The 22,939-nt window shown below is 49.8% G+C and overlaps 1 protein-coding gene and 1 non-coding gene across 2 annotated transcripts in view; both read right to left on the minus strand.

Annotated features, from left to right (window-relative positions):
• Nucleotides 1-2,675: 2,675 nt before the first annotated feature.
• TRNAA-UGC (transfer RNA alanine (anticodon UGC)) lies at nucleotides 2,676-2,750 on the minus strand. Its single transcript has one exon. It is a non-coding gene; the product is annotated as a tRNA-Ala (tRNA).
• Nucleotides 2,751-5,752: 3,002 nt separating this feature from the next.
• SSU72 (SSU72 homolog, RNA polymerase II CTD phosphatase) overlaps nucleotides 5,753-22,939 on the minus strand; it is a 43,047-nt gene continuing 25,860 nt past the window's right edge. Inside the window, exons 3-5 of the mRNA XM_053281103.1 lie at nucleotides 11,216-11,355; nucleotides 7,479-7,597; nucleotides 5,753-6,473 (exon numbers count right to left, since the gene is read on the minus strand). Coding sequence (XP_053137078.1) covers nucleotides 6,372-6,473; nucleotides 7,479-7,597; nucleotides 11,216-11,355 — 361 coding nt within the window. The 3' untranslated portion in view covers nucleotides 5,753-6,371. The remainder of the gene's footprint in view (nucleotides 6,474-7,478; nucleotides 7,598-11,215; nucleotides 11,356-22,939) is intronic.

A 22,939-nucleotide genomic window follows, 5' to 3' on the forward strand; every position in this document is an offset into this window, starting at 1 on the left:
TCCCCCCCACCTCCCCCCCAATCTTCCAGCCCCGCCCAGCCTAGGGAATCCAAGGTGTGGGATAGCAGCGTGGATGGCTGCTGCCCCCCCACTCCTTTGGGCGGGGACCCTCCTCCCCCAGCCCCATGGCTTCAAAAGCAGGGCAGTGTGGGGGTGGGGGGTGAGGGGGGCTTGGCCAGCCCCTCGGCCTCTCCCTCCTCTACTCCGCCCCACACCCAGCCCACTTGGCTTGGAAGGCGCATTATTTTTTTTATTTTATTTTTATATATATATCTTTTTTTTACCTAGCGGAGATGGCGCTGCTCCATCTCAACCAGCAGCCGGCCGCTCCTGGCCGTGGGTGGGGAGGGAGAAGAGAGCGATCCTGCAGATTTTCTCTGTTTGCTAACCCCCCCCACCGCGCTCTCCACCCCCCCGCCTTGGCTTCTCGCTCGCTGACTGCTCAGAGAAGCCACACGCCTGCTCCTCTCCGCCTTCCCAGCCCCGTCTCCTCAATATGCTGCGGGATCCGAAGGGCGTCGTCGTCGTGGGGGGGGGGCTTTGCCATGCCCGCACGCCCCCCAACCTCTCTGCCTTGGGCATCACACCTCGGCTGGCATCAGATTGCTGCAGATCGCCCCCCCCAGCCCAGAAGATGCCGCGGTGAGAAGGCTTGGGCGGGGGGGGGTTGGCCCCTTCTGGGGGGACCACACACCCCCACCCAGGCATGAACTGGAAAGGCAGGCAGGCAGGGACCCATTGGGGATCTCAGAAGGGGGTCCTGAGAGAGGGTGGGGGCCCTGGGGGGTTTGCAGCAGTCGAGGTTTGCAGGCGAGGTTTGCAGCCCCGCAGAGGGAAACTTTCCATCCCAAAGTTGAGCGCTCCTGTCCTGAGCATCAAGTTGCCAAAAAAAAAAAAACAAAAAAAAAACCACCACCCCAAAGAAAACACAGAGGGAACCTAGAGGCGCCCAGCCACGCTTTTCTCCCCACAGGGCAGCAGAGGGTTAAAAATGGTCCACAGCGGAGGGTCTCCCTGGCGCCCTCTGCTGGCAGCTTCGGGCGCGGCTGGCAGACCCCCTCTGCCTTGGACAGAATTTTCTGGCTGTTCTACCGAGCCAGACCATTGTGAGTATTGTCTCTGTCTGATAAATAAAGTTTATCTATCTATCCATCAGTATTGTCGACACTGACTGGCAGCAGCTCTCCCAGGTTTCAGGCAGGGGTCTCTCCCAGCCCTACCTGGAGATGCTGCCAAGGACTGAACCTGGGACCTTCTGCAAGCAAAGCAGATGCTCTGCCACTGAGCTATGGGTGCACCTGAGGAATATATGACACTGACTACTGAGTCAGTCCCGTGGTCTCTCTAGCTCAGTATTGTCTACACTGACTGGCAGCAGCTTCTCCAGGGTCTCCGAGAGGGGATTTTCCCTACCCTACCTTGAGATGCTCTGCCACTGAGTTACAGCCCCATTCCCTAAGGGGAATATCTTACAGTCACCCATCCAAATGCAAACCAAGGTGAGCCCTGCTTAGCAATCAGGACAATTCGTGCTTACTACCAGAAGACCAGCTCCCCTGCAACATCCTTCCACAACATTGCTCAGAAAGTCGGTTTTTAAAAATATGTCTCCACCCCCGCCGATTTAAACATCGCATTCATTTTATAAGGTTAGCTTTGTCATTTCTTTATTTTGCTGTACAAAATGCATCTAAAATCAGTTCACAGTGTCCAGTTGGGTTCACTGAACCCCTTCTTAAATAGTAAGAGTCTGAAACTGAACCCAACCTTGAGGTGAACAGAGATAACCCCAATTTTGAACAGTGTGATCCTGTGTGGATAAAGTCAAATTAGTCCACAGTTACTTCTCTATCCCTCTCTTGGCTTTGGGGGAAAAAGAGAAAACCCTATGATGATTTGTGCTAAAAGCTAAGGATGGGATCTAATTTTAATTAGGCAACAATCTTTTTTTTTGCCTTTTTCCAGCATTCCCTGTAATGGGCAGCCATTTTTCTCTTTTACCTAACAGGAGATTATGCAAACAAATCCAGCAGACAATTAAATTCCATTAGCGCTGCAAGATGAAACACACACATTCTGGATTTGTCTTTAATCAGCCTCAGACATAAGTTTGGCTAAGATGAAAGATTTCTTTGGGGAGGGGGCAGAATAATTACACATGCAGAGATCCACACACACCCCGGCTGCCAGGCTGAGCACTGAATTGGGAACGGTCCACCAAAGACCTAGTAGAAGGAAGATACCACCACTCACCACCATCTCTCTAGAGGCCGCTAAATATTATGTGGTTTTCTTTTTTCTTTGCTTATACTTAGAAGCAAATGGAAACTGACTCCCAACAGCTGGACGAATTTGGCGGGGTGGTGGTGGTGAGCGAGCAATCCCACACATTAATATAATATATCTTAGTAACTCTGGTTGCCAACTTTGACTGAAGGTTTTCCGGAAGATCCTCCTCCACTCAGTATTTTTCAAGCTATTGAAATCTCCAGGATTCCTTTCAAGAGTCATCAGGAGATAGATGAGGATTCCTGGAGACCCGGGCCAGATACAGAAACATCGGAAGCTGCCGTCTACTGAGTCAGACCCTTGGTCCATCTAGCTCAGGATTGTCTACACTGACTGGCAGCAGCTCTCCAAGGTTTCAGGCAGGAGTCTCTCCCAGCCCTACCTGGAGATGCTGCCAGGGATTGAACCTGGGACCTTCTGCGTGCAAAGCAGATGCTCTTCCACTGAGCTACAGGCCCATCTCCAATAAGGTTGGCAACCTTTTAGGCAGATCTTTCACAAGGCAAGATAAGGCAGTCAGCCTCAGGTGGCAGAGCTGGTCTTGTGGTAGCAAACATGAGTTGTCCCCTTAGCTAAGTAGGGTCCGCCCTGGTTGAATTTGAATGGGAGACCACATGTGAGCACTGGAAGATATCCCGCTCAGGGGATGGAGCCACTCAGGGGAGAGCAGAAGGTTCTGAATTCCCTCCCTGGCAGCATCTCCAAGATAAGGCTGAGAGAGATTCCTGCCTGCAACCTTGGAGAAGCTGCTGCCAGTCTGGGAAGACAATACTGAGCTAGATAGACCAGTGGTCTGACTCTGTATATGGCAGCTTCCTATGATTCTTGGGGCATTCCAAAAAGATGGCTCCTATCCCTGCCATGGAAACAGCTTTTCGGCAGCAAGCTGACCCTTGCTTGCTTCCCAAGGAGCATTTACTCTTGGCAGGTTTGGCTTTTTTAAAGCCAAACTTGGGGTTACGGCCCATTTGACCCACGAGTATACCCCTTAGGTTCTGGCAAAACACACACACACACACACACACATCACAGGGGCAAGAAACTTGACTTTGAAATGCCTCCCAAGCTTACAAGAAGCATGAGAAGAGAAGAATGCCACCAGTAAATTCCATAATTTGTTGTGTTTACGTCTCATCTATGATCATAATAAAGCCATTAAGTCATTCATTCATTCATTCTTTCAAATTCCATAGCTTAGTTCTGCACGGTGTGAAGTTTGATTCCTTTCGGTTGTCTGGCCTGGTATCATTCAGCGGTTTCCACAGGGCGTCAGCCCACATGTAGCCCAGTATAACCCAGGGGCTAGAAACTTGACTTTGAATGTCAAAGGAAGCAAGGCTCTGTCTATGCCTGGTGCCACCATTCTCGACTGGTTCCCACCTTTCCACAGGATCACAAGATCTAACGACACTCACATGGCCCTGTTGATTTGACTCGCCCGACTTTTTACTTCCGGAAATTCACCTGCGTGAAAACCTTGGCCAGTGCCCTCTGCACAGCTGTGAAGCTTCCAACAAAACTGGTGGATATATATATTTTTTAATGAATGTGCATCTTTCCCTCCCTCCCTCACCTGCCACCACTGCGCAATCCATTAAATTCATGGAGCACCGCCATGTTCTTGTAAGAAATAAGAACAGCTCATCACTTTAGAGTCGACCCATCTCTACCACCCCCAAATTTATCCCGAGAGTGGTTTGTTGGCATTTTACCCACTTTTGACCTTGATGTCCACATCCCAAGGTCAGGACATACCTAACAGGGTGGCTAAGAGTGGCAGAAACTTCTGTGAATTGATACAGAACGACGTCCATTATTCATCTTAGCAATGGGATGGAATGTTCGTGGACTCCGAGTGCCGTTTAACAGACAAGCAGGTGAGCGGGATGTTGCAGTGTACCCCTTGTGTTCATCGGTTACCTGAGCCAGGAGCCCGCTAGCTGAGCATGGTGAACAAACGGAAGTTAACAACAGAGATAGGGATCGCTGCTGTAACTTGGGTCTTGCTTCATATACAACCCTCCCCCCCCCCCACAGTTTACTGGGCACTTTGTGACGGGGAACTGGGACACTGGTGCTCAGTCCCAGCTCCTTTTCAACCCCATTCCCTCTCGGAAACACCAAGCTTTGAAACGGCTGGTGAGAAAAAAATGAAAGCATGTCACACATTTCCTCCCCTCAGAAGTAGGTCTTGCGACTGTCTTGAGGGAGTGTTCAAGCTGAGAAACGTCCTCCTCCTTTTTTGTTCAAGTCCTCCTTCCCCTCTCCTTGCCACTGAATTCCATGAGCTCCTTCCAGGCCGGCTTGTCTGTTAAAACTACACTCTAACCCTATGGACATTCCAGCCCATTGACTAACACAGGGGAGTTTGGGGCCCTTTCAGGGTTTCTTCTTCAGATATTTCGGCTGCCGACATATCCGCAGGCCAAGTCTGCCACTTTCACCCCAAGTGAATGGTTCTCCGCTCATAAAGATCACCATATTTCCAGTTCTTTCGGAAGTGTTGTCCAGATGAAATACAGCGGCAATACTGCAAAACAGGAGCAACCCTAGAAAACCCGATCACGCCCGTTCTGTGGAAATGGCATCATTCCTTGCGGTTTCCAAAAACAATCCAAAACAGTGAGGGTAGAGCCCGTGTGGTGTAGTGGTTAGAACTGGATGTTAGACTAGCATCGGGAAGACCCGAGTTCAAATCTCCATTCAGCCATGAAACTCACTGGGTGACGCTGGGCCAGTCACTTCTCTCTCAGCCTGGCCTACTTCACAGGGTTGTTGTGAGGAGAAACAGAACCACATACATCACTCTGGGCTCCTTGGAGGAAGAGCGGGATAGAAATGTACAGAACACAAAGGAAAAGAGGTGCTCAACTTTGAAGCCCGAACCTGTTCAAATCTTTAAAAACTTGCTCCTTATTTCTGCAGGACAATCCATATACACGGTCCTTCAAAAAGGACAAGAAGATAGCTCTTTTTTAAAAAAAAGATTGTGAGCCATTTGGGGACAGGGAGCCATTTAATTTACTTATTAATATCTGTGTAAACCGCTTTGGGGACTTTTACTGAAAAGTAGTCTATAAATATTTGACGTATTCGTATAGGTCCCTGGGAATAAGTATGGACCCACAACAGAACGTCGTTGTATATCTCTGGCGGGTGTATGTCACTAGAGCCTGTGCAGGAGCATGAGTTCCATTTGCTCCGCCCACCTGGTTGTCTGTTAACTTCCTCCCGTGTCCACGAACATTCCAATCCACGGAGGCAATTTTGAGATTTGCGGGGGGGGCCTTTGGATTTTTTTTTTAAATTTAGCTTTTTGAGAAACCGATGTATTTGCTGGTTACCCCAAGTCAGCTGACACTTCTCCTCTTGCCCCAAGTGCTCAGATTATGCATCCATATGGATCATAGCATTTCCGACTCTTTCAGATATAGGATGCGTGCAACAAGAAATGGGACAGAAATTGAGGTGTTTATATTTATTGGAGATCTCCAATCTCATTCCTAATAATATACAGATATTCCATTCATACTTTTGTATATCCCAGCCGTTCAATTAAAAAGGAAAACAAAAAACAAAAAACCCTCCCCCCTGGGGGAAGAAAACAAAACCACCCAACCAACTCCTGAGCAACTGAAATAAAATAAGGATATTTATGCTGGAAATTATGATATCGTCCCAGAAATATTCTCTTTATAATTAAAACCCTACTTAAAATAATTCAAGTAGGATATGGATAAGGAAGGGTGGAGGGAGGACATATAGGGGACGGGTTTTAAAAAAAAATCTTGATTAAAAAAAAAACTCTCTTAAATAAAGCAGCCTCTATGTATACTTTTCCTTTCATTTCTCCATCAGCAAAGTTCGCGCTTGTGTTTTTGTTCCAAAACACCAACAAAAAGAATATTTAAAAAACAAGAGACACATTGGGGTAGAGGAGAAAAATTAAACAGCAACAATAGGGGGGAAAAATAGGTTGTAGATTCGCTCTCCAAGGGGAGAAGAGTCCAGTCAAATCAGAACTAATGCATGCTTCTTTCGTCTGCAGTAAGGCCTAGGAGGAGGAGGAGGCAGGCGGGCTTTTAATAAAAGCAAACCGTATGCAGAAATGTCCTTCCGCTCTTCTCCTCAAATTCCTGTAACAGTTCGTCTATTTCATTCTCCATGTCTTCCGTATGCTGTATCTGTGAGCAAGCAGAGAGGAGAGAAGCGATTCATTCACTTGACCTATTTATTGTAGCAGGGGGAGAGCAACTGGCCCTATCCATCCCCAGCACAACATCCCTCCAGTGGCGTCTTCTCTTACGTTTCTTTTTCAGACTGCAAGCCCTTTGGGGGACAGGGAGCCATTTCGTTTATTTATATCTATGTAAACCGCTTTGGGAACTTTTGTTGAAAAGCGGAATCTAAACATTCGCTGTCATATATGCCCACCCAAAGCCCACGCCTCTGTGCGGTTTATCATTTAGCACAAAATTAAGACATTAACACACTGTTAAATTTTAGGAGTCGGACTAGTGCCCTGTGTTGGAACCCCTGCTAGGTCTCTCTTGGAGGAGAGCTGGTCTCGTGGTAGTAAGCATGCATTGTCCCCTTTGCTAAGCAGGGTCCACCCTGGTTTGCATTTGAATGGGAGACTACATGTGCAAGCAGTGAAAGCTATTCCCTTGAGGGGATGGGGCCACTCTGGGAAGAGCATCCCTGTGCTTGCCTGCAAAAGGTCCAAAGTTCCCTCCCTGGCAGCATCTCCAAGACAGGGCTGAGAGAGACTCCTGCCTGCAACCTGGGAGAAGCCGCTGCCAGTCTGTGTAGACAATGCTGAGCTAGATAGACCGAGGGTCTGACTCAGCATACGGCAGCTTCCCGTGTTCCTAGATTGCTGCAATCAGACCAAACGGTACTGTGTACTGTATGCATGATGTGCTTCCCTCGTGTTGTGCAAATACCAAATGACCCCTATGGGAGTGGTATTGTGGGTCCATAGGGACGTAAATTGTTGGGCGACGGTGGGAACATATCTTCATTATGTTCGTTGCAAGCAGAAAATCGAGGCTTGGGGGTGATCTCTGCTTCGCTCTAGTCTGTGTGGGTTCCGTGTCCTTTCTCTGTGTGAAACCCTGTGCGTACACACACACACACACACACACACACGCGCGCCAAAAATGAGAGAGGGAGAAGGCAATACTTACACACTGACACAATTCGCAGATAAGGAAAGCTCCCAACGTCGCCTCCTCGTGGTTATCCTGGATGTCCACGTTGATCACGTGGACAGGCTGACACGTCTCTTGCTCTCTTGAATTTAAATCTAAGGCAAAATATAAACACCAATAGGATATCAGTGGCCGGGAAAATCAAATCAAAACCTCTTCGCTCAAGTTGGGTCTGTGCCGACAGTACCAGAAGATCAGCTGCCTCGAGTACCTTTTGTAGAAAGGCAGGCAATAAGGGGTTAATATTCTGCAACCAGGGAATCTGAGTTCTGGGCAAGCAGCACAGAATTCTGCAAGTTTCTATTTTTGCATAATCCAGGCGGGTTCTCCTTATCACAGAGACCTCTGCAGGGCACTCAAGTTCAGCCGCAGACCACTTTTCTCAGATGCCTGCAAGCCCATCTTCACCTCCATGAGGGCTAGAAACTAGCCTAATAATAGTTAAACATCCTTTCCCCAGAAAACGGCATCTTGTGGAATCATATCATATACACTACGATATGGAGACTGGGGTTTGTGGAGCATTGTGGGACAACACCTACTTTACACGAAGAAGGTCCCAGGTTCAACCCCCAGGGACAGACGCTGCCCGTCAGTGTAGACAATACTGAGCCCAACAGAGCAGTGGTCTGACTCTATGTGGCAGCGTCGTACGAGATGCAGCTTTGAGCCACACAATGCAGACATCTAACTCTCACCTCCTTTCTACAAGTTCACCGAGCTGAAGACACACACCTCATCAGATGCAGAAGTCCAGAGGGACAGCTCTGTTAGTCGGGCCCTGATACAACAGGCAAGCGAGCCACCTCGAAGCTCAAGAGCTAACAGATTCACCGGGGCGGCCTTCTCAGACTAGAGCCCACTTCGGCAGATGAATAACCAAAGACAGCACTTCAGGCATCTGACGAGGCAGGCTCTCGTCCAAAAAATAAACACAAAAAAGGACGCCGACGATAAATCTGTGTGTCTTGAGGTGCAGAAAGGGTGTGCTGAGAATTAAAACAGGAGAAAATGTCTGCTGCTGAAGCAGGGTCTTTCACAGCCACATCAGGGGGGAACCTCCGCCTGCAACATAAAAAGCTGCCATATACTGAGTCAGGCCATTGTTCCATCTAGCTCAGTATTGTTTTCACAGACTGGCAGCAGCTTCTCCAAGTTTGCAGGCAGGAATCTCTCTCAGTCCTATCTTGGAGATGCTGCCAGGGAGGGAACTTGGAACCTAGATGCTCTTCCCAGAGCGGCTGCATCCCCTAAGGGGAATATCTCACAGTGCTCACACATGTAGTCTCCCATTCAAATGCAAACCAGGCCCGACCCTGCTTAGCAAAGGGGACAATTCATGCTTCCTACTAAAAGACCAGCTCTCCTCCCCAACACAGGAAGCTGCCATATACTGAGTCAGACCATTGGTCCGTCTAGCTCAATATTGTCTACCCAGGCTGGCAGCGGCTTCTCCAGGGTTGCAGGCAGGAATCGCTCTCCGCCCTCTCTAGGAGATGCTGCCAGGGAGGGAATTGGAACCTTCTGCTCTTCCCAGAGTGTCGGCTCCATCCCCTAAGGGGGAGAATATTTTCTAGTGCTCACACTTCTAGTCTCCCATTCATAGGCAACCAGGGCAGACCCTGCTTAGCTAAGGAGTCAAGCCATGCTTGCTGCCACAAGACCAGCTTCCTCTCCTACAACTCCCATCATCCCCTGCCACAGTGGCCAACGGCCAGGGATGCTGGGACCTGTAGTCCAGCACGTGCAGGAGGGCCAAAGGTGTGCAGCCATGCCTTGGGGCCTCAAGAGCAGATTGTGATCCACTCCAATTGTAGCGATGCACAATCACTACAATCAAGGTGTGGTTCACGCCCGGCCGCGGACAGCGCAATGCGGGGTGCGTGTTGTGCCGGGCAGCGTTTCCACCCGAGCGAGGAACTCGGGCCAGCTTTAACATCTCATCATCTGCTCCTGGCGGGAGTTTTCCGCGGGGTTCCCCGCTCTCCCCTGTGCCACTTAAGACGGAGAAATTGAGCTGATGGGGAGGAGAGCCAGTGGGGTGGGTCGCGGGAGAATTAAAAACGCCAGGAGCGGCCCGGCCTAACTGCTGCCAAATGAGCCCTGTGCGGACGGAGAGGGCTCCCTGTGTGCAGCCCGAGCCGAGGAGAGCGGCCGTGTCATCCGTCTCACCCCACGGCCGCTCGTTAGGAGCTGCCGGAGGAAGTTCCAAGCCAGCTCGGCTTAATGTACGAGGGCGTGGGCAGAGCCTAGCTGGAGAGGGAACACGGCTCACGGCCATCTTTTGTTTATTTTAAACCCCAAAACATTAAACTCAAAGACTAAAAACAGTTTAAAACAAATCAACAGACAATCCCCAAAGTGAAAAGTGAAAAAGCTAAAAGGCCTGGGTAAAAAAGACGAGTCTTTAGAAACTTTTTAAAAAGCCGCTAGAGATGGGGAGACTCTTTATTCCCGCGGGAAGCGCGTTCCAAAGTCTCGGGGCGACCACAGAGAAGGCCCGTCCCTGGGTGGCCACCAGACGACATGCAGGTAGCCACAGACGAGCCTCCCCTGATGGACGCAGCAGGCGATGGGGATCATGCAGAAGACAGACCAATGGTCTGACTCAGTATATGGCAGCTTCCTGTGTTGGGGAGGAGAGCTGGTCTTTTAGTAGGAAACATGAATTGTCCCCTTTGCTAAGCAGGGTCTGCCCTGGTTTGCATATGAATGGGAGAGTAGTGCTCTCTATTTAAGAGCACTCTTCCAGTGCTCTTAAATACCGTTGGCCTAGGCTGTTGAGGGCTTTATAGGTTATAACCAGCACTTTGTATTGTGCCCCTTTCAGGCCTCAAAATTCTGCCACCTTTAGGGAATTCAGAACGTATGGAGATTTTCTTTTCTGCCTTGCATATGGCAGGGCTGCTCAACTTTGCACCCTGTCCAGCTGCTTTTGGACTACAACTCCCACGATCCCCAGCCACAGCGGCCAATAGCCAGGGATTATGGGAGTTGTAGGTCAACATCTGCAGGAGGGCCAAAGTTGAGCAGCCCTGATTTATGGGGTAAGGAACCATCAACCGTACCCAAACCTGCTGGATCAGATGAAGAAATCGAATCCAGTATCCCAGGGGTCCTCAAATTTAGTCCCTGTCCCCCAGATTATGTTGGGACTACAGCTCCCATCACCCTCTGCCATCATCACAGGGGATAATGGGCACTATAGTCCAACAGAATCTGGGAGCCCGCGTTTGAGAACCCCTGCAGCTGCCAGCCATAGCCACCCAGATGCTTGTAGAAGGCCACAAGTAGGGCATGAAGGGAACTAGCTATTGCCCGCTTCCCAGTAACTGGTGTGCAGAGGTATACTTTCTCTGCACATGCAGGTTCCACTATTAGCAGGGCTAATAGGCATTAAACATCTCCCCCATTAACTTGTCTAATCCCCTTTGGAAGACATCTAAAACAATCGCTACCACTACATCTGGTGGCAGGGAGTTCCACAGGTTAATCATTAATGAGATTTATACACCACTTTTCAAACTTGGGGTTTGTTGTTTTTGTTTTTTAAAACACCAATCTGAAAGGCGAGATTCACAGGAAGGTGAATTTTGTCAACACCACCACATTGCTCTTCATTCCCACTGGGTTGCAACGGAATGCACAGTCCCGTCCGTAGCTTAGACCAGGCACAAATTAAACCGTTGCTCCAGAGAAAGGCTGGACCTTACCTTCTACTACTTGATCGTAGACCCTTTCTTCGCACGTCAAGATCAGGTCAAAGACGTCTTTGCAGTTCTGGAATCTTTCCGGCCGCGGCTTGATGCGCTTGTTTCTGTCCAACATGTGCAAAATGCCGTTCTGTGTGTAGCTGAGGTTACCAGCGTTAAGGAAAAGGTTTTTTTTCTTTTTAAATCATGCTTTTTTGCTTTTGAAAGTTGGAAAAAGGGAACACCTGACCTTCAAACTGGAGGCCGAAACAGTCCTGATCTCACTCTTAAGCCCATTTGGGCATGCTCAAGGTTCTCCCTCCCAAACCAAACAGAACCATGGAATGTTAGAGCTGGAAGGGGCCCATGGAGGTACTCTAGTCCACCCCTGATACATCATCCCTGACAGATGACCTCTAACAGCAGCCTTGCTGGATCAGACCCAAGGCCTATCAAGTCCAGCATCCTGGTTCCTACAGTGTTCCACCAGATACAAGCAGGATATGAAATCAAACCCTCTCTCCTGCTGTTGCTCCCCTGAAACTGGTGTTCAGATGCACCCTGCCTCTGAACAGGAGGTAGCCCATAGCCATCAGGACTAGTAGCCACTGACAGACTTGTTCTCCTGCTCAAGGTCACCCCAGCTGGTGGCCATCCCCCACATCCTGTGGCAGAGAGTTCCAGAGATCAATCAAGTGCTGTGTGAAGAGTACTTCCTTTCGTACCTCTGGCAAAGGGGAGCCCACGAAGGCACAAGACAGACAGCTACAGCCCCGTCCCCAAGGATCTGCGTCATGCTTTGAGCGCACAAAGTGTTTCCCATCCTGACATCGCCCTTACAACAACAGCTCTGTAGGGTAGGCCAGTATTATCCCTATAATGCAGGTGGAGGGCTGAGCTCAGGAGCCTGAGGTTATCTAGCACGTTAGAGGTGGGATATGAACCGGCAAAGTCTAGATTTGCCATCTGAGCCCCTGTACCACACCAGCTCTCTTGGGGGATCGTGCGGCAGCAGACACAAACACTGCCATCTAGCCCCTCTGCTGGGGGGCGGCAGGGATGCTTCACTGGGGCTTGAGACATGTACTCCCCTCACTGAGCCACATGTCCCTAGCCATTGGCTCTTTGCAAATGAAAATAGATCGCTGCACTCCTAACCCTGGTTTGTGACCAGCTTTAAAAAAGAGAGACCTGGTTGAGGTGCAAACCCTGGTTATGTGGTTATGGTCTGCGTTGGTACAAGGAGCTGTGGTGATGGAGCGCATTTCTGCAAACTGGAGGATGTAATTCTGCAGCCTGTCCCAAATCCTTCAACATTCCCTGGCCTTGAGCAACGGTTCACAGAATGCTTTAGCATCGCCCTGGGGATCCCACCCCAAAATCGCCTCCTGATGTCAACCTTACCCTGGCCTTAACATCTAATCGTACACATCCCACCCTCTGGATAAGACCATAAGAACAGCCCTGCTGGATCAAGTCTCTCCGAGTTACCCCAGAGACCAATCTGGCTGCTGCATTTTGGACTAAATGAAGTTTCCAAATTACATTGCTTTAGCCGAGCCAGGAGGCTACCAGCCGATGCACCACTGTCTTGAGGTCATTCTCTTCAAGCAACGGGTGGAGCTGTCATATCAGCCGAAGCTGGTAAAAAGCACTCCTGGCCATAGCCTCAGCCTGAGACACCAGGGAGAGACCAGGATCCAAGAGCATTCCGGAACTATATACCTGTTCTTTCTGGGGGAGTGTGACCCCATCCAGAACAGGAGATTCTATCCAGTCCTCCAGAGTATAACCCCCCACAATGAGCACTTCTGTCTTGCTTGGATTCCACTTTAATTTATTATCCCTCATCCAGCCCATTACCACCTGTAGGCAGGCATTTAGGGAGACAATGCAATTTCTTGATAATGACGTGGAGAGAGAGAGAGAGAGAGAGAGAGAGAGAGAGAGAGAGAGAGAGAGAGAGAGAGAGAGAGAGAGAGAGATATGGGTGTAATAAGTATACTGATAGCACCCAGCATTAAATCCCCTGATAACCTCACCCAGCCGTTTCACATAGATGCTAAGAAGTATTGGTGACAGAATGGAGCTCTGAGCAACTCCACATCAGCTCCCATTTCAAAGAGCAACTGTCACCAAGTGCCACCATCTGAAACCTATCCGAGAGATAGGAACGGAACCACTTATTCCCAGATCTGACTGGTGATCCAGAAGGGTACCATGATATATGGTATCGAAAGCCATGAAAGATGGTATCCAAAAGCAGCAACAGTGTCACACTCCCTTCATCCATTCTCTGGCAAAGGTCATCTATCGAGCCGATCGAGGCTCTCTCAGCCCCATAGCTTGCTCTAAAGCCGGCTTCAAAATGGGTCTAAATAATCAATTTCCCCCAAGACCACTTGAAGCTGGCTAGCCACCACCCTGTTGATCACCTTACCCAGCCATGAGAGGTTGGAGACCAGCCTACTACCACCAAGGGATCAGGGGCATATCCTGCCCTCCCTCAGCAAGGCATAAATGATATCAACTAAACCAACTCCGAATAATCTCAGGATTAACGATGGTAGTGAAGAGGGAATTTCGGTAGGACTAGCTTGTCAAGCAGAAAAAGTAGAGCTACACTATTCAAAAGCCACCTAATGGCACAGCGGGGGAAATGAGCTGACTAGCAAGCCGGAAGTTGCGGGTTCAAATCCCCACAGGTCTGTTTCCCAGACTATTGGAAACACCTACATCGGGCAGCAGCAAAGATAAGAAGATGCTGAAAGGCATCATCTCATACTGTGTGGGAGGCGGCAATGGTCAACCCCTCCTGGATTCTACCAGACAACCAGAGGATTCTGTGGCCGCCACAAGTCGACACCAACTCGACGGCACACTTTATGCTATTCAAAGATAAAGGTGCCCTATTATCCCTGCCTCCGAATCTTCCTCTTTTCCTCCTGTGCATTCTCTCCAAAGAAAGGGAAAGGTTGGTGATCCCACCTTCAGGCAGAGTTTGACCCACTTGTGGGTCCTCTCCTTCCTGCCATGGCAAAACAGCAACCTATAGGAGCAGCAGAAGTTCTTGCCCCTATCCGTCCATCTCTCCTCCGCCATTTTGTTATGCTGGGTAGGGATTTGGTAGCTCAGGGTGACTGGGGATGAGCCTAGAGGAGCAGTCCATGGTGCCTCAAACCCCGTTTCTCATCACCATGGCCCACAGTTGCTACAGAGGATGTTCTGGGAAGTGTGTTTTAACCTGCAGGTTTTATCCTTTGGAGCCCTAAACAGCTTGGGACCAAGTCAGCCGAGAGAGCGCCTTGCCCTATATGTCCCAACTAAGAGTTCAGGATCTTCTTCGGAGGGCCTGATCCGAGCACCCCTGCAAAACGAGGTGCGATGGGTGGCTACCAGGGAGAGGGCCTTTTCGGTGGTGGCATCCTGTCTATGGAATAGCCTCCGCAGTGAAGCTCGTCTGGTGTTGTCACTTTGTTCTTTTAGAGCCGGTTGAGGAGGCTATTCCTTAGACAGGGTGCCACCACCAAAAAGGCCCTCTTGATTGATTTTTAAAAAATGTTTTGTATCGTATTTAGATACAATTTGTCTCGCTTTGTGTTTTTATTGGACTTTTTTTTTTTTACTGGTTTGTTGCGAGCTGCCCAGAGAACAATTTGTTATGGGGCTGCTAAAAATATATATTAATAATTGAGGAGACTGATAACCTGGAATGGGGTTGGAATGGAGATGGTGAGAGGTCAAGAAAGCAAGTCCTGTGATTAAACGTTGAAGGAACTAGGTATGTTTAGCCGAGAGAAGAGATGGCTAAGGAGAGAGCCGCTCCAGATATCTGAACTTGAAGGGCTGTCACATTTGGGATCACAAGGAAGCCGATCCAGGCCGGGCAGCAGGAGGAATTTCCTCACTGCAAGAGCAACTGGGCAGCGGAACAGTCTGCCACATACTCTCCTTTTCTAGGAGTTTGCGAACAGAGTTTCTGGGACCCCCAGAGTCCCTTCCAGCTTTAGAATTCTATGATTCTCCATCTCATCTCTGGGCTAGGCATTGGGTTGCCAAGCAATACTCCCCTTCTGACAGGAGCTGGGCTAAGGCCAACATCTCCTAATTGCCCATTTTTACTCTTAAGCCTACACCTTGATCTTCCTGACTGCACCCGTCTCCACACAGGGGAAGCTTCTAGTCCTTTTTCACATTGAGGGCTACCTCTCTCCCTTCCTTTCAGCAACTGGCTTTCACAGGTACACTGCCCCTGACGTGGAGGCTCTATCAGCTGTCATGGTCACTGGCCAATAGCTCCCTCCATCTTCCCAAGCAGCAAATGGTAGCAAGTGGTGCCAGCAACGATGTCTCACAGCAAACATCTATTTCTCTTCCTAGCTCGGGGATCTGGCTGGTTGCTAGAAAGCAGGAGAGAGTGTGCAGGGTAATTAATAATTATTATTATTATCAGTTATTATTAAGTTATCCCTTTTTAAGTCGGTTAGGCTGGGAGCCTAAATGCTCCCAATGAGTTTTCTGCTTGAGTGAGGATTTCAGTTGGGGTCTTTTTACTCTAGTCGTATGAATATAAGAACAGCCCAACTGGATCCGGCCCAAGGCCTATGTAGTCCAGCATCCTGTTTCCCACAATGGCCCACCAGATGCCTCAGGGAAGAGCCGAGGGCATGCCCTCTCTCCTGCAACTTGGAGGCTGGAGGTGGCCTATAACCACCAAACTAGTAGCCGTTGATTAGTCCGCTCTAACCACTACACAATGCTATCTCATGTTGGGTCATTTTACATCAGTTCCTCACCCCCACCCCGCTTCATCAAGGAAGAAGTTGAAGCCACGTTCTGAACCTAGCACCGATGTCCCCGAAGGAACACTGGAACTGCCGAGTCTGAAAGCAGAGCGGTGTGAGATTGCTTCCCTTTCACTAGGGCTGCGCTTTGCCCCTCCTGCAGATGTGGGACTATGACACCCATCGTCCCTACTGGCCGCTGGGGCCGGGGATGAAGGCAACTGTAGTTTGACAACAGCTGGGGCACCCAAGTTGTGCCTTAAGCAGGGCCCGAGCAGAATTACAATTCCCAAGGCAGTGGAATTGAGAGCATCAACGGGGTGGAGTTTCCATCACCGATGTCGGAAAAGCTTCTTAAAAGAATGGCACTCAATTGGGTGTAGAAGTTGCCCACCGACCCCTACCCATCTGTTATGTGAAATGGAATGCAAATATGAAGTTACTGACGATCGTGGAGTATTGTCTACACTGACTGGCAGCAGCTCTCCAGGCAGGATTCTTTCCCAGACCTCCTTGGAGATGCTGCCAGGGATTGAACCTGGGACCTTCTGCATGCAAGGCAGCTGCGTGATCCATTGAGCGACAACTACAGCCATCCTACAGCTCCGTGCCAGGAGGCACCTACTAGGCCTGGGCCTGGCTGGAATTGCGAGGTCGGAATTGTTCTGATGTCACGAAAAACCGGGCACATTCCGATCCAATATCAGATTCCCGATATTGAATTGGAAATATCAAAATTAGTGCCGAAATTACAAAATGGCATCCAGAAGCCACCATTTTAAAATCCTGGTGGGGGTGGGGAGATCTAGATTTTATTTTTTAAAAAACCATAGACCTCAATGGAGAAAGGTGGGTGAGGGGGGATAAAATTGTGAATGGCCAAGCCTAGAGCTTTGAAAGGGGCACACACACTACAGGATGATGGGACCCCTTGTATTGAATTTGAAGTGGTTTAGTCAATCCACTGATTTTAAACCAATTTCCTTAAGCGCTGCTTGTGCTTCTAAGTTGCAAGATTCATTCTTGTGGGAAGCAAAAAAGGATCACTTTTTTGCTTTCCGCCATTAAGGGGTTAGAGAAGCAGAAGAGAAAGTCTGTTTCTGCTGCCAGCTTGCCCCTGACTATATTTTTTAAACATTAAAAGCCAGGGGATTACCCAAATTACTTCAAATTAAATATACAGAGTCACGTCAACCTGTCCTCCGTGTGTGTCCGATTTCAAAGCCCTATCCCCATCCATTTCAGAGATATAAAGTGTGGGGCAGAAAATTGGGGTGGCATTACTTTTTATGAAGCCAATGGGCAGAGTATTCTACGTCGGAGGTGGGATGGTGGTCTGTAGGCGGGGTGGTGATGGTGTCAGCTCCAGGAGTTGGTAAAAATTGTGAATGGCTGGGCCTAGATCTTTGAAAGAGGCAAGGTTTATTCTCGTGGGAACAAAACACTTTGTAAAGTCCTGTCTCGAAACAAGCCAGTCTTAGCACCTTTTTAGACATTTTGAAAAATCCAAAGGGTCATTAGAAACAGATTCGCTTTACATTCTCTACTGGGGCTCCTATCATCCTGCCCTCTATCTATTCTGAATTTCAAACCCCCACCATGGACCTCCATGTTTTAAAAAAACCTAATTTTTTAACGTTTCCAAGCAGAAATTGGACTCCGATTCGATATCCGACACTCCCAGGAGCCCCAGAACCCGATTCAGATATCTCCAAAATCCGATCCAATATATTTTCAGTGGTGCACAACTTTAGAACCTACACCTATGCTTCCAAGCATCCTAACTATGCCTTGTCCAGATGAGATCTCCATCCATATGACCTCGTTTGCCTCTCACACATACGGGTTCTTGCCCCCTCCTCTTCCTTCCCCACGCCACTTTCCCCCCATCGAGAAGAAAATGGAAGCCTCCCTACATAGTCAGCCTAAGCAGCTTTTTACCTTGGGTTCCTGGCGTCCGCCACTGCAGCTCTTCCTGCCTGGCTGGGATGGCTGATTCCTCGACTGACAAGATGGTCTGGAGATGGCGAGGTGTGGGGGGGAAGAGGGTAGCCAAAACCTTCCAGCATACATCCATAGTGTAGCCAACTTCCACGCTGCACTAGAGTAGAGCAGGGGCATCTACAAACCCACTTGCCAGCTCGCCAGTGGCTAGTGCCCCCAGCCTCCTGGTGAGCAGGACACCCGGCACCACACGACTCTCCTCCCCAGAGGTCTCCTCCCCACTGCCATTTTTGAGAAGGTAAGAAATAGCAGGAATCCCTTCTGAGCAGGAGGAGGGCTCCCACTGCTTCTTACCCTCTCCGTCTCCCTGTGCAAAAGGCAGGAGACCTGCTAAACCCTCTGCCTGCGAGCCAGAGAAGAATCTGAGGGAAGGGAGGGGGGTTGCTGGCAACTACAGATAATGTCTGGCTAGTGAGCAGAGCCTTAGTTGGTTGATCCCTGTTGGGGCAAAGCACTTGTGGTGCCCAGATGTGGGCCTAGAATCCCATATACCATCGCGGTACCAACACAGAAGTTTGCACATGTTTCAGAGAAGATGCTATTTTTGGACACCGAAGGCTGCAAGAAAGAAGGCCTTCAATCCACCTGAAAGCAAACGGAACCAGGGGCGTGACAGAGAAACAGCGATGGTGTCTGGGAAGAACGACATAAAGCTGTTTTAACATCAATGCCCCTTCCTGCCCTCCAGCCCAAATCCCTGGAGCCAAAGCCATTCTGCCCCGTGACCCACTGCCAGGGGGTTGGGAGATTACAAGGAGTTTTAAGGGGCCATTCCAAGGGCAACGGAATCAGGCAGGTTACTTTTACAACCGTAACAATAAGCACATTCTCAAGTTCATATTACATAGACATCCAGAGAAGGCCTTCTTCTTCTTCTTCTTCTCAAAAACCTGAAGTATTATAGAATCTGAAATGAGTAAAGTAAGTCGGCCATGGAATCAGCAACAATGCCAAACAACTCCGATTTCGTTGCCGGCATACTCTGCCAGTTTCAAACACTATAATATTTAAAGGTTTTGTTAAAATATGGCCTTATAGGAGGAGACGTTAGATATACCCACTGGCAAGAGAGCATAAAGTTGAAACTTTGCTTATGGCTACAGTCGCTGGGGAAAGTGGTAACGTGCCTGATTCCGTTACCCGTGGCACTGCCCTAAGGTAGCCCGTCATCTTTGCAGCTGCAGGCTAGAACACGGAACTTGAGGCTAGCGCCTCAATAAATAAATAATGCTGCCTTATTGTAGAGCATTTCCAGGAGTAATGGGAACAGGCTGCCCCATTTCCCTCCCCCTTCGGGGGCGCTGGGTGGCTGCTTTTCTGTCTACTTGAGGTCCAAACCTTTTTTTTAAAAGAAGCAACTCCAGGAGTGTGGATGGGGGAGCCCAATGCTTTTTTTTCTGTTTAATGGTGTTAAGCTTCTCAGTACAGGAGACAAGATTAACAGGCAACGTCATGTTGATTCTCAAATGCCCAAGAAAGAAAGAAAAACCCCACATTTTCTTAGTCCCATCAAGATGATCAACATCTTGCAGGGAGGAGGGAGGGAGTCTACCCATACAGGGAGAGTCTTCTCTTTTTAGGACGTTTCTGTGGACCAGTCCTCACGGAGGTGAGTCCTAGAGCCTGGGTTATACCCCTTCAGCCTGCAGGCCAGGGCTCACGGGATAGGTTGCTACTAATTGGGTGGGGCAGTGGCTCAGTGCTAGAGCATCTGATTCGCATGCAGAAGGTCCCCGGTTCAATCCCCGGCAGCATCTCCAATAGGGCTGGGAGAGACTCCTGCCAGAGACCTTGGGAGAGTTGCTGCCCGTCCGGGTAGACAATACTGAGCTGGACAGGCCAATGGTCCGGCTTGGTATGGGGCAGCGTCAGACGTTTCTAAGGTAGATGCAGAAGGTCTCTTCCTCTTATAGAGGCCAGGGTCATTCCATGGAATGGATCAGACAAGAGTTCAGGACAGGCAGAAGACAATTCTCCTCCCACATAAAGAGATCTGCAGAATTCCTTGCCACAAGATCTGGCGATAGCCACCGATTTTAAAAAAAGCAGACCGGGCAAGAAGTCCCTTTGGGGCTATCAAGGCGTTCTAAATTTTAAGGCCCAGGGACCCGTGGCGGCCCCCAGCAAGCCCAAGCAGGCTCCCTCGTGGTTCACTGGGCCAATGTGAAACTTGGTCCGCAGTGGAATATTCGGCACAATCCTGCTGGCACCAGTATCCCTGGAGCCAAAGCCATTCTGTCCTGTGACCCACTGCAATGGGGTTGGGAGACTACAAGGGAGTTCCAAGGGGCAATGCCAAGGGTAACGGAATCAGGCATACCACCCAATTCAGTGCTTGGTGTTGGGGGCTCCTTGAAGGGAAACGGAGCCCTTGAGCCCCTGCACCACCTTGGAAGGCGTGCACGGAGTACTGGGAAGCACAGCCCGCCCCAGCGCCTTCCTCCTAGAGCTCTTAAGAGAGGGGCCCCATCTCTCTTAAAGGCCCCCCCTCCTCCAAACACTGAGAAAAGCACATTACTGTGCAGAGGTCAGCACGGTGGGAAACTACTCTTGCACTGAAGGGCGATTTGGTTTATTTTTCCAAAGTAGCCCCCCTCCCTTGAAAAATAGTGAAGCCATTTTTATATTAGCTGAGCTATCATGGTTAGATGGACCCTTCTAATCCAGAGGCCATGTTTCTCTTCGATGGTAGGGACAGAAGCCATGGCTTGCCTCGCTGCCCTCCTTGTCCCTTTGCTGGTCAATGCTGGGAACGGGCCCCGGGTTCGAGAGCTGCTGCAGCCTAGTGGTTACGAACCAGGGAGCCCAATTCGAGTCTCGCAGCTGCCAAGGACGCACGAGAGGGCTTTGCGACAAAGCTCCTCGGCTGCAAGAGAGGGAAAGGACTACTACTTACCTTGCCGGGCTAACGTCAAGATAAGGTCATATGCGTGAAGTGCTGTGAACCCCTGAAAGTGCTGTACAAATACCAAGGCATGACCATTATTAAAGCAGTGTGCCACGGGATACTGGTTAGTGTGCTACGGGCAGGCACTATAGAAGTGGGGCGTTCTACAGTGGACACACTCCATAACGCACCAGAAAAGGAGGGCACTCCCTTCCCAACGCACACAGGAGCAAGACGGTGGCAAAAGCTGGGGATTTAAACTCCCACCTTCTGCAGCGGCTTGAACTCCCTGGATTTGGAGCCGACTAGCTCCACAATGCACAGGGAAGGCTGTCAAGTCACGCGGAGGGGAAATGAGGTCGGGAAACACCCATGTAGACAGGTCAGCGGTCCCACCCAGGGGTTTTCTTCTATTCCACTAGCAGCTTTGGGCTGCAGTCTGCCCAGACACACAGGGCCACCCACCTCAATGAGGACTAGGTGCGCAAGAAAGCTGTCGGGAGGCTTCAAAGGGTATAGGCCCCGAGTTCTTCCCCTGCTGGAATGTGGGATACCCACGACGGACAAATCCCTACTGAAACAGGCCGGGAAACCAACTGGCACCCAAATGCAAGCTCTAGGTGTACTGCCCGGGCCCTGCCCCTCGGAGAGCAATGTGGAGTGGTTAGGTCCCTTCAAAAGGCAGCCTGGACAAAATGAAAAACGGCAGCTACTGTAAAGAGCAGGCTCTCAGGTTTAATGTTTTCCCGCCAGTCATACACACAGTTGAAATGCTGCCCAGGCAAACAGAGTCGTTGCGAGCTGAGGCGTTACGGACAGCCAAGGCAACCCCTTGCTCCAAGCCACACCCCCCACCGAGGATAATTTCAAGACCCCCCAAAAATCAGTGCACAAGCCCAAATCTGTTGATTGCGTCTACAGAGGGGCTATTCCTAGGGCGATTTACGTGGGCACCAGTTACTGGTGTGCTCCAAACTCGGCAGCTTGAGCCTCGCTTTGCTCTCATCCGACTGATGTGCTACTGTAGACCAGCCCCACAGAAAGCCAACTTCACTTCTGAACAGCTGCTGGGACTCCTCAAGTGTCACACAGCTGCTCTTTGGCCAGTCGTATGCCCTCCCTTTAATCTCCTATCCAGCTCCAGAGAGAATGGAAATTGTAGGAAACCTTGAATTACCTATAGATTGCATAACGCTGGCTGGACTACAACCCCCATCGTCCATGGGGAGTGGTAGTCCAGGCGCCGCTAGAGGGCCAGAGTTGTGCAGGCCTGCTGCAGCCCCAGATTGCTGGGGGCGAGTGGCTATCCCCCAGAGACCCTCTGCTGTTCTCGGCTATCTCACGGGCAAGGGAGAGCTATAAATACATCCCAGCTCTCAACAGATCTGAGCTACAGAAGGGATATTAGCAAGATGCTAATACCTAAATCCTGTACAAATGTTTTCAGCTGCGGTATAATTCAAACCTCTCAGTTATTCGAGTGTATTTATCTTCCCTTTCGCTTAATAATATTTTTTTAAAAAAATCTAGGTCAGGGAGCATTCAAGGTGAAGACGGAAAATGCCTCATTAGACCAAATGCGCTCTCGGAAGGACCACACCCTTTTTTACGAGGATCCTGCATCCATCCCACGAAAGGGGTGGATAAGGCAACAGATCTGGGCAGCTCGCAATTTCACACAAGTCTCAAGGGCTCGAGATACCGTACAAGCCTCCCCCCGCAAACCCAGATACCCCCGGATCGAGAGTTGCTGGGCAGGAAATCAAGTCTAGATGCTCAAATCAAGGATGGGTGTTCACACCGAGTCTCCGGGGGCCAGATATCTGAGCTGCTCCGAAATGGGCGGGTCGGGAACACGTTTCCTTCTGGGTCAAGAGACCGGCTTGGTCTAGTTGTAAGGCTTACCTGCTTCCTGGCCTGAACTACAACAGGGCCGTGTGAGAGCCCGCAGCCTGCCTATTTGCAAAGAACCACCTTTGCATTGGTTTAAACATTTAAAAAAAAGGGGGGGGGCAAGGAACTTAAGTGGAGGAAGGCGCCAGGCACTCAGAGTTGTTTCTAAGGATGTGT

Source organism: Hemicordylus capensis, chromosome 16 (genome assembly GCF_027244095.1).
Source record: "Hemicordylus capensis ecotype Gifberg chromosome 16, rHemCap1.1.pri, whole genome shotgun sequence".
NCBI lineage: Eukaryota > Metazoa > Chordata > Lepidosauria > Squamata > Cordylidae > Hemicordylus > Hemicordylus capensis.